This window comes from Physella acuta, unplaced genomic scaffold (assembly GCF_028476545.2).
Source record: "Physella acuta isolate Inbredline_101_S28 unplaced genomic scaffold, ASM2847654v3 ptg001126l, whole genome shotgun sequence".
In the NCBI taxonomy this organism is placed as follows: Eukaryota; Metazoa; Mollusca; class Gastropoda; family Physidae; genus Physella; species Physella acuta.
Window position 1 is genome coordinate 146,102 of NW_026732643.1, and position 15,476 is coordinate 161,577.

General features: G+C 38.2%; 1 protein-coding gene across 9 annotated transcripts in view; it reads right to left on the bottom strand.

Annotated features, from left to right (window-relative positions):
* LOC131956060 (1-phosphatidylinositol 4,5-bisphosphate phosphodiesterase beta-1) overlaps window positions 1-10,893 on the bottom strand; it is a 71,892-nt gene extending 60,999 nt beyond the window's left edge. For 7 of the 9 annotated variants that reach the window (XM_059320419.1, XM_059320418.1, XM_059320422.1 and 4 more), the window contains exons 1-2: window positions 10,469-10,879; window positions 6,065-6,231 (exon numbers count right to left, since the gene is read on the bottom strand). In XM_059320419.1, coding sequence (XP_059176402.1) covers window positions 6,065-6,163 — 99 coding nt within the window. In that variant the 5' untranslated portion in view covers window positions 6,164-6,231; window positions 10,469-10,879. Of the gene's footprint in view, window positions 1-6,064; window positions 6,232-10,468 lie in introns of all 9 variants that reach the window. The other 2 variants (XM_059320417.1, XM_059320414.1) reach the window with 2 other exon arrangements.
* Window positions 10,894-15,476: the final 4,583 nt, after the last annotated feature.

Genomic DNA, 15,476 nt, shown 5'->3' on the forward strand with positions numbered 1-15,476 from the left:
TCAACTAATTCTAGCTAACAGATTTTTGTTAACTTGTAATGATGAACCTATCAACTAATTCTAGCTAACAGATTTTTGTTAACTTGTAATGATGAACCTATCAACTAATTCTAGCTAACAGATTTTTATTAACTTGTAATGATGAACCTATCAACGAATTCTAGCTAACAGATGTTCGTTAACTTTTAATGAGAAGTCTATAAAACAAATTCTAGATGCCACTAGAATCTTTTTTTAAAAACTCTAACTTAAAAACCCACAAAACAAAATAACAGAGGACACAAGATAATAAAAAGCCAGATTGAATAACGATTTCTAATGGCCATTCAGACAGAGAATTGCCGTCCCTTTGTTGTGTTAAAAGTTTTAGAGGCAATATTAACATGTCAAGACATTGTTTATTAAATACATGTTGATTGGTGTAGAGGTCGTGTTCCGTATGTGGGGTAGTGAAGATAGGATTTATATGGGGCTTGTAGGGCTGTGCGGATAGGATTTATATGGGGCTTGTAGGGCTGTGCGGATAGGATTTATATGGGGCTTGTAGGGCTGTGCGGATAGGATTTATATGGGGCTTGTAGTGTTGTGCGGATAGGATTTATATGTGGCTTGTAGGGCTGTGCGGATAGGATTTATATGGGGCTTGTAGGGCTGTGCGGATAGGATTTATATGGGGCTTGTAGGGCTGTGCGGATAGGATTTATATGTGGCTTGTAGGGCTGTGCGGATAGGATTTATATGTGGCTTGTAGGGCTGTGCGGATAGGATTTATATGGGGCTTGTAGTGTTGTGCGGATAGGATTTATATGTGGCTTGTAGGGCTGTGCGGATAGGATTTATATGGGGCTTGTAGGGCTGTGCGGATAGGATTTATATGTGGCTTGTAGGGCTGTGCGGATAGGATTTATACGTGTCCAGTACTTAATGTAGTAGTGTTTGGTAAGCTTAGCGGTACGTCTGGTATATGGGTGCAGCCTATTAAAAAAAGCTCCATCAGTATCATGAAAATTATCGGCAGTCCAATCCAAACATGGTTTCCTTTTATTCAAACAAGACAACATCATGATAAAAACAAACCCCTTTGTCGCAATGGGAGGGGGTCGTGGTCAGACCCGCAGTAGTAGTGGGAACTCGGACTTAGTAAAGTGAGCGTAATACACTTTTACAGCCACGGTCCCACCAGCTTTGTAGTCTTCATTGCGCCTGTGTAAAGAGCCCATTTCATCCCAGGTCCCTGCTCACACTTTTTTAGCGTTTAAAAAAAAATCTAAGTTATTTATTCAATCATTCATTGATTTTTTCCCCCGCTAACGTAATCGGCTTGCAGACAATGTGAAGGGCCTTAACTCTCACAATCGCTGTCATCACGACATAGTGACGTCTGCTTGCATGACGTTTGTCAGCATGATGCGAAGCCTATTTTAGTAAGAGTTTTTGTATGAAGATGTAACCCAATCAGTTTGTGTATGGACACGTGAATCGTGCTTTAGAGCTTCTGTATGTAGAAAAGATGGATGTTTGAGGAAGAGTTTCTACCGATATCAAAACAGCCTTCATTCTGTACATTTCTGTACCTAAGAATCAGTACAGAAAACAGAGTTCCAACGTGAATACATTCAACATAATAACTAACCATCACTCAATAAAATCTAACTTCAAAAGGCTCTATGCCCCCTCCCGCCCTTCCTAGCAATGTGCTAAGTAATGCTTCTAATTTAAAGAATTCAATGAAGAATTCAATCGCCCAATCAAGCGGGACTACCAGCCGCTGTCAACAAGCTTGTGCTGACACAGAGGTCAGTCCTTACAAAGACGGTCGGTCAATGGCTGTGGTCATACGATAGGTAAAAATCAGTCCAAGAACACTGCTTTAATCTTGGCTATAAATATGGGAATATGGCGAAATGAGATTTCTGGTTCATATAGATCACGAAATGGAAATGTCGCTACACGCGACATTTCCATACATTTGTGAAGAACACGTGGATACACATGTAAAGGACATATCGATACACATGTGGAAGATATCGTTTCACAAAAACATAAAAAGGACATATGACACACATAAAAGGAGCATATCGATTTACGTGAAGACATTCCAATACACATCCGACGACCTGGAATCAATGGTCTCCGCGATCAATTTGGCCGACAGGTGACATGACGTAGGTAAGCGACACAAAACTGGCCTCGGCCACACAAAACTGGTGTTGGCCACACAAAACTGGTGTTGGCCACACAAAACTGGTCTCGGCCACACAAAACTGGTCTCGGCCACACAAAACTGGTCTCGGCCACACAAAACTGGTCTCGGCCACACAAAACTGGTCTCGGCCACACAAAACTGGCCTCGGCCACACAAAACTGGTGTCGGCCACACAAAACTGGTGTCGGCCACACAAAACTGGTGTCGGCCACACAAAACTGGTGTCGGCCACACAAAACTGGTGTCGGCCACACAAAACTGGTGTTGGCCACACAAAACTACAAAACTGGTGTTGGCCACACAAAACTGGTGTTGGCCACACAAAACTGGTGTTGGCCACACAAAACTGGTGTTGGCCACACAAAACTGGTGTTGGCCACACAAAACTGGTGTTGGCCACACAAAACTGGTGTTGGCCACACAAAACTGGTGTTGGCCACACATAACTACAAAACTGGTGTTGGCCACACAAAACTGGTGTTGGCCACACAAAACTGGTGTTGGCCACACAAAACTGGTGTTGGCCACACAAATTAGTACAATAGTGTTGGGCACACAAAGCTGATGTTAGCCACACATAAACGATGTTCGCGGTCTTTATCCGGAGCGCCCTGAGCTCCCAATTGAGCACTATTGCACCTACATTCGTGTTAACGAGAGCCCTACACTAAGGATACTACAATCAGTTACTTAAAGATACAGACGGCGCCTCTGACTGATGGGTGTTCTATCTCACCTTTGCAGAGTGTGATGAACGTACACTCAATATTTTCATACAGTCACCCTGAGGCGCGCCAACAACCAAGATTGAACACATTTAGTGCAGACATTGGTTACAATTCAATAACTCGAGTACTAATCAACAGAAAATTATAACTTTTGGTATCTAGGAATCCCTGAAAGAATAAAACCTTTTAACGGCAACACACAAAAGTGAGATCTAACACCGGCCTCAGTAAACTACTTTGAAAAAGTTACGGTGATGTATTATTTTGTAGAGGAACACGCATCAAATTCATTTCTTCTTAGGTGACATCGGTGTGCGATGGGTAAGTTAGTATATACCTAGCTCTATATAGACTAGTAAAAGCAGACTGATCTTAAAAGAAAGTAATCTGCCGTGAATCAGTTGATGACATGGAAAAAAAGATGAAGGTAATTTGATGAGAGTGTGGTGGGTTCAACCTGTGGGTTGCACTAGAACAAGATAGACGTACAAGTGCATTGTTTCTGTCCGTCGTGAGAGTCAAGTGGTCACGTCAAGTACACACTTGATGCATTGGCCACTGCTAAAATGTTGCATCTAACAATCGTACAGCCGTAGCGTTCCATCATTCAATCATAAAGATAGCCTTCAATCGTTATAGATTTAGGTTAACATTACAAACCCCTAAACGAAAAACGCTGGTTACATATCATGAAACTGTACACAAAAACATCATAACAACTTTTGTTTGGAATTTAATGAATTAATAGTTATCTAACACGACTAAAATGGTGACTGAAAGTGTTTAAGTGTAATTGGCCTGCTTCTCGTTTGTTTGATCGCCTGTGATGGCCAAGCCTTAAGTTAGGACAATTGAACGTTAGTGTGATGGCCAAGCCTTAAGTTAGGACAATTGAACGTTAGTGTGATGGCCAAGCCTTAAGTTAGGACAATTGAACGTTAGCGTGATGGCCAAGCCTTACGTTAGGACATTTGAACGTTAGCGTGATGGCCAAGCCTTAAGTTAGGACAATTGAACGTTAGTGTGATGGCCAAGCCTTAAGTTAGGACAATTGAACGTTAGTGTGATGGCCAAGCCTTAAGTTAGGACAATTGAACGTTAGTGTGATGGCCAAGCCTTAAGTTAGGACATTTGAACGTTAGTGTGATGGCCAAGCCTTAAGTTAGGACAATTGAACGTTAGCGTGATGGCCAAGCCTTAAGTTAGGACATTTGAACGTTAGTGTGATGGCCAAGCCTTAAGTTAGGACAATTGAACGTTAGTGTGATGGCCAAGCCTTACGTTAGGACATTAGAACGTTAGTGTGATGGCCAAGCCTTAAGTTAGGACATTTGAACGTTAGTGTGATGGCCAAGCCTTAAGTTAGGACATTTGAACGTTAGCGTGATGGCCAAGCCTTACGTTAGGACATTAGAACGTTAGCGTGATGGCCAAGCCTTAAGTTAGGACATTTGAACGTTAGCGTGATGGCCAAGCCTTACGTTAGGACATTAGAACGTTAGCGTGATGGCCAAGCCTTACGTTAGGACATTAGAACGTTAGCGTGATGGCCAAGCCTTACGTTAGGACATTAGAACGTTAGCGTGATGGCCAAGCCTTACGTTAGGACATTAGAACGTTAGCGTGATGGCCAAGCCTTAAGTTAGGACATTTGAACGTTAGTGTGATGGCCAAGCCTTACGTTAGGACATATGAACGTTAGCGTGATGGCCAAGCCTTACGTTAGGACATTAGAACGTTAGCGTGATGGCCAAGCCTTAAGTTAGGACATTTGAACGTTAGCGTGATGGCCAAGCCTTACGTTAGGACATTAGAACGTTAGCGTGATGGCCAAGCCTTAAGTTAGGACATTAGAACGTTAGTGTGATGGCCAAGCCTTAAGTTAGGACATATGAAGAAGACATTCTTACTCATATAGGATGTAGTTTAACATTGCACTGATCAACACTTTGTTGTGGGGTGACATTTGTTAAATCTAACATCAGTATGTGGGTGACCTTTGATGTGGTAACATCAGTATATGGGTGACCTTTGATGTGGTAACATCAGTATGTGGGTGATCTTTTAATACTCATATGGTAACATCAATATGTAGGTGATCTTTGAATACTTATGTGGTAACATCAGTATGTAGGTAATCTTTGAATACTCATATGGTAACAGTATGTTGGTGACCATTGATGTGGTAACATCAGTATAAATATGTCACCAAAGTGAATGTAACATACCAGTTTCACACCCCTGTCATTAAAGCTGCTATCAAGTTATAACTAGAATTCCTGGCATAGCTTGGTCTACACATAGGTCATGTGACACCCATTAGTTTATAGATCCCTCTACTGTTGGTTTAACAGAGCATTTCTATGTAAAAAGTGCAATTAGTGGCACTGAGTTGGTTGCTATCACAACCTGAAATATTGACTGGCACAGCTCTATCAGGGGAACCATGTGCCTGCTATTTTTACTACACACACAGTAACCCAGGAGTACTGAGACCATTTGAATGCTGATGAAAGGGTGAAGCCTAATGGCATATTAATAAAATGGTGTCATTTATAAACAGATGTATTAATAATGGAGCACAGTATACAGTAATAATACTATTTACACAAACAACAAAATTAGTGAGATAATCAGACAAAAAATGGATTGGGCTAATCAGACAAAAATGGATTGGGATAATCAGACAAAAATGGATTGGGATAATCAGACAAAATTTAATGGAAACAGATAGTGAATGCTAAAGGCAGACAGTGAATGCTACAGGCAGACAGTGATTGCTACAGGCAGACAGTGATTGCTACAGGCAGACAGTGAATGCTACAGGCAGACAGTGAATGCTACAGGCAGACAGTGAATGCTACAGGCAGACAGTGAATGCTACAGGCAGACAGTGAATGCTACAGGCAGACAGTGAATGCTACAGGCAGACAGTGAATGCTACAGGCAGACAGTGAATGCTAAAGGCAGACAGTGAATGCTACAGGCAGACAGTGAATGCTACAGGCAGACAGTGAATGCTACAGGCAGACAGTGAATGCTACAGGCAGACAGTAAATGCTAAAGGCAGACAGTGAATGTTGACAGTTACACATGTAGCTCTGTAAAAATGAAACAAAAAGGTACTCACTTCGTTAAACATGATGAACTTGTTGCCTTTGGTTAAATTTTCTGGGACAGAAATAGGGCGCAGCTGCACCACATGGACTCCTGGCTTAGCGCCTGCCATGGCTGCTAAATCAAACTAGTGTTTATCCTTTAAGAGAGATAGGATCTAATCCGCTCCAGAATCACAAACTGAATGTTTTCACAGATTAAATTCACAATGATTACAAATGAAATGCACAAAACTTCTAAATTACATCACCAAGCCAGACACAAATAAATAAATAGCTAAACTAATTAATGGACTTTTAGGCTGAAATTTCTTAGTTACATGTATTATAAATAGGTTTATATATTCAGTCCACTTATGAACTTGAGAGATTTTAACTCAATATGGACTGTGAGAGTTATTAAGATTATAATTAATAGTGACCCACAACAGAATGTGTAACAACAAAAAAAAAATAGATCTCTAATTCTTTTAAGCTGCTTAATTTTTTTTCCATGCATTTGAAGTTTAAGTATAAATAAAATAAATATGTGGTTGGCTTTTAATTGGTAAAATTAGAAATAGAAAATAACTTAATAAAATGGTTTGAGGATGTTTAAACCCAAATTATTTTTTAAAAGCATGTGTTCTATTTAGAAGTATTTAAAAATGAAATAATAAAAAACTCTAGAGAAGGTTCAACCAAACTGAAATGTGAATTGTAAGGCATGAGTTTGAATTTAGCCTCCTTGTTTTTATAATTTTTGCATTTACTCTGAGTGTATGTATGTCTCCATTGTTGTGAAAATAACTCATACAGTATTATTATTTCCTGCCCTCACAAATCAACAACTTTGATTTTGTCTGAAGGTTAGACTGGGGAAGACTGAGTTATCAGCAGAACAGATTATCAAATGTGATAATTGTTTGTCTCAGTTTGAACAGGTGGCTACATTACCCTTGGTTACACTACTGTAATAGTTTTAAAAAATGCTTTGTAAGAAAGTTCAGAAAATAAAAATCAAAAGGATGGAATGGTGTATTTTTCAGTTAATGTGCCTGCCCTGCTGGTCAAATAAATTAGAATTAAAATATGATTGTAATGAAATAAAATTATTCAGAATTTCATTTATTTAAATCTGGTTTTTAAAGGGGTTGGGCTACCTGTGTAGATCTGTATGTAGATCTGTATGTCAATGTAATTCCATGTTTACAAATAACTCAGTTTTATGTGTTGTAAATGATGTGCAAGTTGAGGTCTAAAACTGAACTTGCTATAATCACAAATTTTCCAATAATCACATAATACATAATGTATTTTTTTATACCTCTAATAACAACACTGTAACTACTAATTAAAATTGTTGGAATAAATAATTCTTAATAAAAGACAACTTTAAAATTTTGCAAGGTCAAGGTTCAAACAGACAGACTGCAAACCATGGCCTACTTCACCTGTCTTAAAGTTTAGTTACAGTACTGGATCTACTATTCTGTTCAATATTACATAGATCGCTGTACAGCCTACTGCTTTAGATTACTCTGAGTCCCATAGTTTCATATTGAGATATTTTCTAAAAATATAATTGGTTGAATAATAAATATTCCATTTCCAAAGCAATTCATCAATCTCATAGATCTAGCCCATTTTTTCATGTTATTCATCTTTATTTGGTTAAAACTATTAACTAGAATTTTAATTTAAAAACTCAAACATAGCTAAACTCATAATGAGTTAGTTTGTTTAGCCTATGCCTTAAAGTAACACAGATCTACATTATGTAACAAACTAGGTTGGTGAATGTAGAAGTATTAGTCTAAGAATCTCATGAATAGCTTTCACTTTCCATCTAGCACCTAGTTAATTTTAATTAAGCAATATTTAGGCCCTATAACTATAATATTAATTTCAGCTGAACTTATTCATACTGTTACATTCAAGATCTAATCACGATCATTGGTACAGGGAGATATTTTTTTACTATACTTTAAAGTTACAGTAATACTAGCCTTTATACTGTATATATCTATATTAGTTTCTAGATCTATATCTATATAGACTATATAGGCCTACTGAGAGAATACACTATTTAAATTTAGTTTAGTCTCATTTTAAAAGTTGGGTAACTGATGCCTGAACTAACATCTAAATCTTAGTGTAATGTTTAATTAGTAATAGTAGTACAATTAATAGTATAGTAATAGTCTATAGATCTAGTAGAGAATAGTAGATCTATTATTTAATAGATGTATCTAGCTAGCTAAGCTTGTTTGGGTTTCTTTAACAGTAAAAGTGATATTATTCATGTGGGCTCAAACTGTGTGTGTGTATGTTAGGTCTACTGAATTATTTTATAATACTGTTTACTGTGATTATGACAACAAAACTCTAAGAATCTAGATCTGGATGTCTATACTTAGGAGCCTAAAGTAATAGTCTAATTTTTCCTATATTACATTCAGAGTTTCATCCAGGCATCTTTTAGGGGGGGGGGGGGGGCGCCTTGAATGAATTTTTAGAGAAAATATACTTTTACCGGTGTTTGCACCCCCCCCTCCCCCCAGAGATAAATGTCTGGAAGAAACACTGATTACATTAGGCTACTAGACTACTATTTTAACAAGACCAAATAAATAATAGGAATTTTGGACTTTAGTCTGCTTAAAGTTGTAGATTTAGATTGGGTTTTTTTCTGACTAATCTAGATATCTCATATTAAATAGATCTATCTATCAAAATCAATCAATATAGACATAGACTATGCATTCTTCTTATGGCTATGCAGCACATCAGTGAGTAGGGCTTATGAAATAACATTGAACAAGGCCTAGAATCTAGATATAGTTTTTCTAGACCTCTCTAGATCTAGATCTATATTATTTTGATCACCATCTGAATATAAATCTAGATTCTAGATCTTCTAGAATCTTGATAGTTAGATAGACTGTCACTAGAGTTAGAGATCTAGATAATTTAGATTCAACTTGACTAGATCTAGATTTCAAGATCTACAAACAGTGGCAGATTAAGGGGGGTGCTCAAAGGGCTGCAGCCAGGGGGCCCCGATTTTTAGGGGCCCCCAAATTTACCGCTTTATTGTTGGTTTTCACTATAAAAACTAAAATTTCAATGTTTGCATCACAAGCTTCAATTTTTTTTTCAAAATTTCTAACACTTGCATAAATAATAAATAACACCAGTCAATCATCACCTCCTACCCAGACATTTATAATAAACGCTGCTGAGTGTGTCAAGTCCTTCCTTCTCCCTTCCTTTCATCATCACTACAGATTTTAGAACTGTAAAAATACACACCTCATGTGCTTTTTACTTGCATTGCATTTAGGCCCTACTTGTTGTTAAAAAATGGATGGATTTGTTTATATAACAATTAAAATTACAGTAGGGTAAAAAAACTAATTAATTAAAATCTTGTATAATTTTGCCAGGGGAGGTAATTAAAAAAGAAATTCAACTCATGCTAATAAAAAATGTGAATGCAAATTCTGCGGACGTGTTTAGGACATTATTGTTAGAATATTATAATTAGCATGGATTGATAAAATGCACTGTGGTAGATAAAATACAGATATTTTAAATACTGCCTTTTGTTTATTTTATGGATAAGTTGGGGTATTATAGTCGTTTACTAAGTTGAATCACGCAGTTCCGCCGGCGCCGGCCGACGAATTTAGATCTGTTTATTTTTCGCATGTTTATGCGTAGGCCTATATCCAAGCTTCCAGTGGCTTAGATAATATAATACTGAGAAAGCCACCTAATACAAAGGCTAAAGTGTATACATTCTTTTGCTAAATTCCCAACAGTTGATTTATTTGTCCTATCTTGGAATACTAGCGTATTTCCATTAGCATTTGTGTACTTATTGTTTTTCGTTTCACTTCACACACACAAACACATATATAAATCTATATAGGCGCCTATATATAGGCCTATATATATATATATATATATATATATATATATATATATATATATATATATATATATATATATATATATATATATATATATATATATATATATATATATATATATGGGGCCCCCAAATTTTTTTAACCGACAACTGGTTAGTGTGATTAGTCTAAGTCTACATACTTTTTTAGAGGCGGCTTAATAATGCCTACTTTCGCCAGGCTAACTAACACTAAACACTACTAAACAGTCACACAGTGGACAATAATACTACTGTTCTGTACTTAACTGTACTAGTGTACTAGAATCAAGATCTAGGCTAGATCTCTAATCTAGATCTAGTAGATTAAAGTAGATCTAGCTCTAGTGGTACCAACACTCACTACAACTACACTCTTATAACACTAAGACAACAGTATTGAGAATCTTTACTTAGTTTTAAACTTGGTTATTATACTCAATATATTTATATACTGTATAGATCTAGATCTAGTACAGCCTACCTCTGGTCTAGCGAACAGTGAAAATACATTTTATCATGCATTGAATTTGGTACACACACGGCATCCTGTTGCTTAAACATGAACCATAACATTCAATTCAGCCGTTACTTGAAATGAATTACTTTAAAACACAGTAGATTAGGGCCTACTTAAAGTAAAACATTGTAAGAGATTAAAGTAAGACTCATTAAAGTGACGCATGATGTGCCTAATAAATATACATCTTCTAGAATCTATATGTTCTATTCACACTGGCTAAACTAAACTATCGGCCCGATGACTTGGTGATGGTAAAAAAATATAACTAGAGTCTAGATCTAGACTCCTCTATACTTTAGGAACACAGTTATCTCCACTACTCCATTCCGCCGTTCGGTGTTTGACACCGCGCTCCGCCGTCTGCAATCGCAAGCTCAGTGGCAACGCTTGTCCTCGCCACAAGGCCACACGAAAAGTTCCCATCAAGAGAGGGTAGTCATGTGACCAAACAAAAATGGCGATGACAACACAGGTGAGACGAAACTTGCCGCAGAAAGTGGGCGTGGCTGTTCTCCGGCAGACATGTCAACAATGTGTTTAGTACCGAAGTCACGAATGAATCCTCATGGTTATAAAAACCCTTCCGAAATTAGATGAATCGTGTTGCGCTATAGGTCAAAACCCTTCTATCTGCTCACTCACAATCAGCTTTGTTTCTCAGCTATGTTAAAGTAGTTAAAGTCACACCCTGAGTATATTGATCTACCGCTGCGAACCTACCATTCCTCTTGTAATAGTCTTGTAAAGACGGCCTATAATAAAAGATTTTAAAAAGATATACCTACTGCAGTGGTATGTTTAAAAGATTGAAACCGCCTTACATTTTTTAAAGTTATATCGTCGATTTAGTAAAAAAGACGCCATCTGATATCGTCGATTTAGTAAAAAGACGCCATCTGATGAAGGAAATTTGATGTTAAATTAGCAATTCGACAGATAGTGTGCGAAGGGTAACATAAAATTGTGTATTTCCACAATAAATGGGCCGTGACCACAGTTTCTTTCAGGCATTTCTTCGGGGGGGGGGGGGGTGACAGAGGCGTAGCGACCCCTCCCGGCGCCCGGGGCGAACTTTCAGTTTGGCGCCCTCCCATATATATATATATATATATATATATATATATATATATATATATATATATATATATATATATATATATATATATATATATATATATATTTGTGTGTGTGTGTGCATGTGTGTGAGTGTGTTTGTGTGTGCGACAGTCCGGAAAAAAATAATAATTACGCTGTATGATTGTCGTTCCCTAACACTTTACTCGATGCCAATTATATTCCACTTAAGATGCATTATCCTTTAAAAAATGATGATTAGTCATGTCAGGAAAAAAAAATATTGTAGCGGTGCTAATTCGTTTAGGACAGTCTTTTTATGTTTTATCTTTGGAACAGTCTCTGTTATGATACAGTACATACTTGGATTATAAGTTTGTTAGATTAAGGTCATACAATGTACATACAATAGCAAAAGTATTGTTCACATTGGAATACGATTTGGGTATTTCATTGACTGGTTGATTGTATAATGAAACAAGCAAGAGGAAAAAACTGGAATACAACGGACACAAGAGCTTGAAGTCTTGGATTTATCAGATGTGCGCTGTCTTCTCGCACACAGTCAACAACAAATTCAGAACTAATTGTACTGGATGAAGAAGCTGTAATAACCGGTGTAATGATAATAGCTGACGCCCATGACGTTCAGGTGGAGGCTGGGTTATTAGGGTTTGATCTTCATAAAAATCAAGTGAGTTGACGAGTGTTGCCTACGCCTATGTTCCTTAGGGAGCCGAAACAAATAAAAGGAAGAAAATCAAAAGAGCTTAAAACAGTGGGTTCCATCGAACCCAAGAGGTTCGCTAAGTCAGTCTCAGGGCTTCCGCGTAGGTCAAGTCACACAGCCGACTCATATGATACACTCAGATACACGATCGGATTTTGTCAGTGTGGACGATACAACTATTAAGAAGGGTTCGGTAAACGCGCATATAAAACTGGTTGGGTTCGGTACCTCCAAAAAGTTAGGAACCACTGCTTTAGAGTGTATTTTGTAGAAGGTGCAAACTTATTTTGTCTACTTTTGGTCGTGTCTTTAGAAAATTTTGATAATAGTAGGCCTATATTACAATTCTAAATTATCAGTTAGGTTTAACAAAGTAATAATCCACCACTCGCTCCGATAGACTGCTATTTTACTGATCGGATAGCGATACAAGAATCAGTGATATTTATTTCTCTTTAATGAAGTGATCCAGGTAAGATGTAATGCAATCAAGTAAAACTATCTGATCTCTCGCGATAAAGTTGAGAATCATAAGAATCTTACAAAGAACTAGTCGCGTTATTACTTAGCAAAACTAAGAAGGGAAATCGTACATTAAGTGTTAATACAATTGATTTCTTTTCTAAGTGTTAAAAGAGTTATATAGTAACCGATCTAGTACAAATCCTGCGATTTTTGTTGGTTAAAAAGAGCCCCACCATCTTGGACAAAATGGTAGAGCGGATTTTAAACGTCACTAACTCTTTTTTTTATGTTACACAATCGTAAATTACGCTTTAGCTGAATGGGTTTCTTTTCTGAGTGATATCGGTTATTTATTCCTTAATCCGATGTGAATTTTTCCGATTTTAGTCTTCGAAAAAGCGCCCCCCCCCCCCCATCTAGGAAAGCTGGAAAGCGATTTTTCCGGTCACTGCTTCTTAAGGATATACGTTTTACAGTTACACAATCAATGTAGAAAACAGTTAAATCAGTATGCAAAGGCTCTTAGCCGTTAAATTTCTTTACTTTGACTGTTTATAATTCAAAACTGCAGCTTAAAATGAGTTTTTTTATTTTTTTCTACCCCTTTTGGCGCCCCCCTAGGGTCGGCGCCCGGGGCGGCCGCCCTCCCCGCCCTCCCCTAGCTACGCCTCTGGGGGGTGAAGAGATAAGCGCAGTGTTTTTCAGACATCTTTTGGGAGGGGGGGGGCGCCCCCTCACCCCCGAACCTAAGAATTTATATAGAAAATATATACTTGTACCAGTGTCAACCATTCCCCCAGGGAAATGTTACCCCCCCCCCCCCCCCCCCCCCACACACACACACACCTCCCGCCGAGAAAAAAATGTCTCAAAGAAATAATGCTTGTGAGGTCTTCCTCAATACCTGTTGGTTGGTATTTGTTGGTGATCTGCACAGTGTGTGCCTTAATACAACCTCATCTTCTTTTCCTTATTTCTTCATCAGCAAAAAGTTGGCCTGTCGTTAAAGGCACGAAACCAACCATCTTGACCAACAGCTCAACTTCTTCGGCTAGTTATTAGCCTTATCTTGTGATATCCCCTTTTGTTATTGAATTTAGTCATCTTTAATTTTATTATGACTAATTCGATATCTAATTAGATTAAATGCCATGGCGATGTAGAGTGCTGGAAAGAATAAGAAGGAACTGAAAGAAGTGCCGGGAGTTTTTAGGTCCGCTTATTGAACTTTCTAAGGAGTGCAGCACAACGACCGACGTTGACAAAAAGGGCTGACATGTCGGTGTTGCCATTTTGTTCAGTGAATATTTTTGGTTTGTTGCCTTGAGGCCGGTGGTTTTTATGGCGTGTCGACCTTTTGTAGGTTCAAACTTGCATTCAACAATTAACAATGGTAACAAACCGATTAAAAACCGATTCACCAGCATAAACATGGACAGGGGGATCATCTATAAATGACGTCACGCTTTTTTTTACGATCTTTACCTCCCCCTCCCCTCCGTCACACGTCGTCACAAAAAGCCAGACCCCCCCCCCTAAAATGACGTCACACATTAGCCCACCACCCCCTCAAAATTGCTGTTGAATTTTTCTTAAAACATCGATATTTTTTCTAAAATCTTGTCAGGGCTCTGTTAACATTGAGTATTTTGATCAATTCCTATTACAATTTATTGAAACCGTTTTATAAAACGCGAAATAACGGCTAAAACTCGTTTTCTAACATTGCTTTTATAATGCAAAAGTGTGACGTCACACCATCTGCCCCCCCCCCCCCCCTCATCACACACCGTCACAAAATTACGAACCCACCCCCCCCCCTCCCCCTACGAGTGTGACGTCATTTATGGACGACCCCATGGTCAGATTTTATTTCAGGCATCTCATGGGGGGGGGGGAGAGAACGTCACCCCCCCCCCCCCCTTCCACCCACCGAACGAAATATAATTTATTTAGAAAAATATATACTTTTACCAGTGTCCGCCCTTCCCCCCTCCCTCAGGAGAAAAAGGCTGGAAGAAACACTGCACCTGGTCCAGATACCGAAAAGTAAGGGTAGCACATGACTATGACGATGTTAGAAAGAGTTGATTGAAGAAGTGTCTATTCTTGAGTTGATTAAACCTCGCTACTTATCCCGTACCCCAAATTAGAAAGAGTTGATTGAAGAATTAAGTGCCTATTCCCGATATGATTAAACCATTAGGTACTTATCCCGTACCCCAAATTAGAAAGAGTTGATTGAAGAAGTGCCTATTCTCGAATTGATTTAACCATTTCGGTGCGTATGCCATTTTCACATATGTGGGAAACTATCCTTTCTACAATTAAAACAATCCTAGCTATTTGGAAGATTGCTCCACAATTATATTGTTAGAAAGAGACGAACACAATTCTTGTTGGTGAACTGAAAAACAGTAACAAACGTCTCCAAGGCAGTGCTTCGTTCAGTCTTTTTTCTCGTGGGGGTGGGGTGGGAGAAGCGGACATTGGTTAAAGTATATATTTTCTATATAAACTTCATTCGGGGGAGGGGGGCGTTCTTCTGTTTCTCCAAATTGAAAACATTGTCACAAAAGCCACCCCCCCCCCAACCATAAAATGACGTCACCTATCAGCCTACAACCCCCTCGAAATTGCAGGTGAATTATTTTTTCAATAATAAATTTTAAAAAATACTGACTTTGCTCAGTCACCATA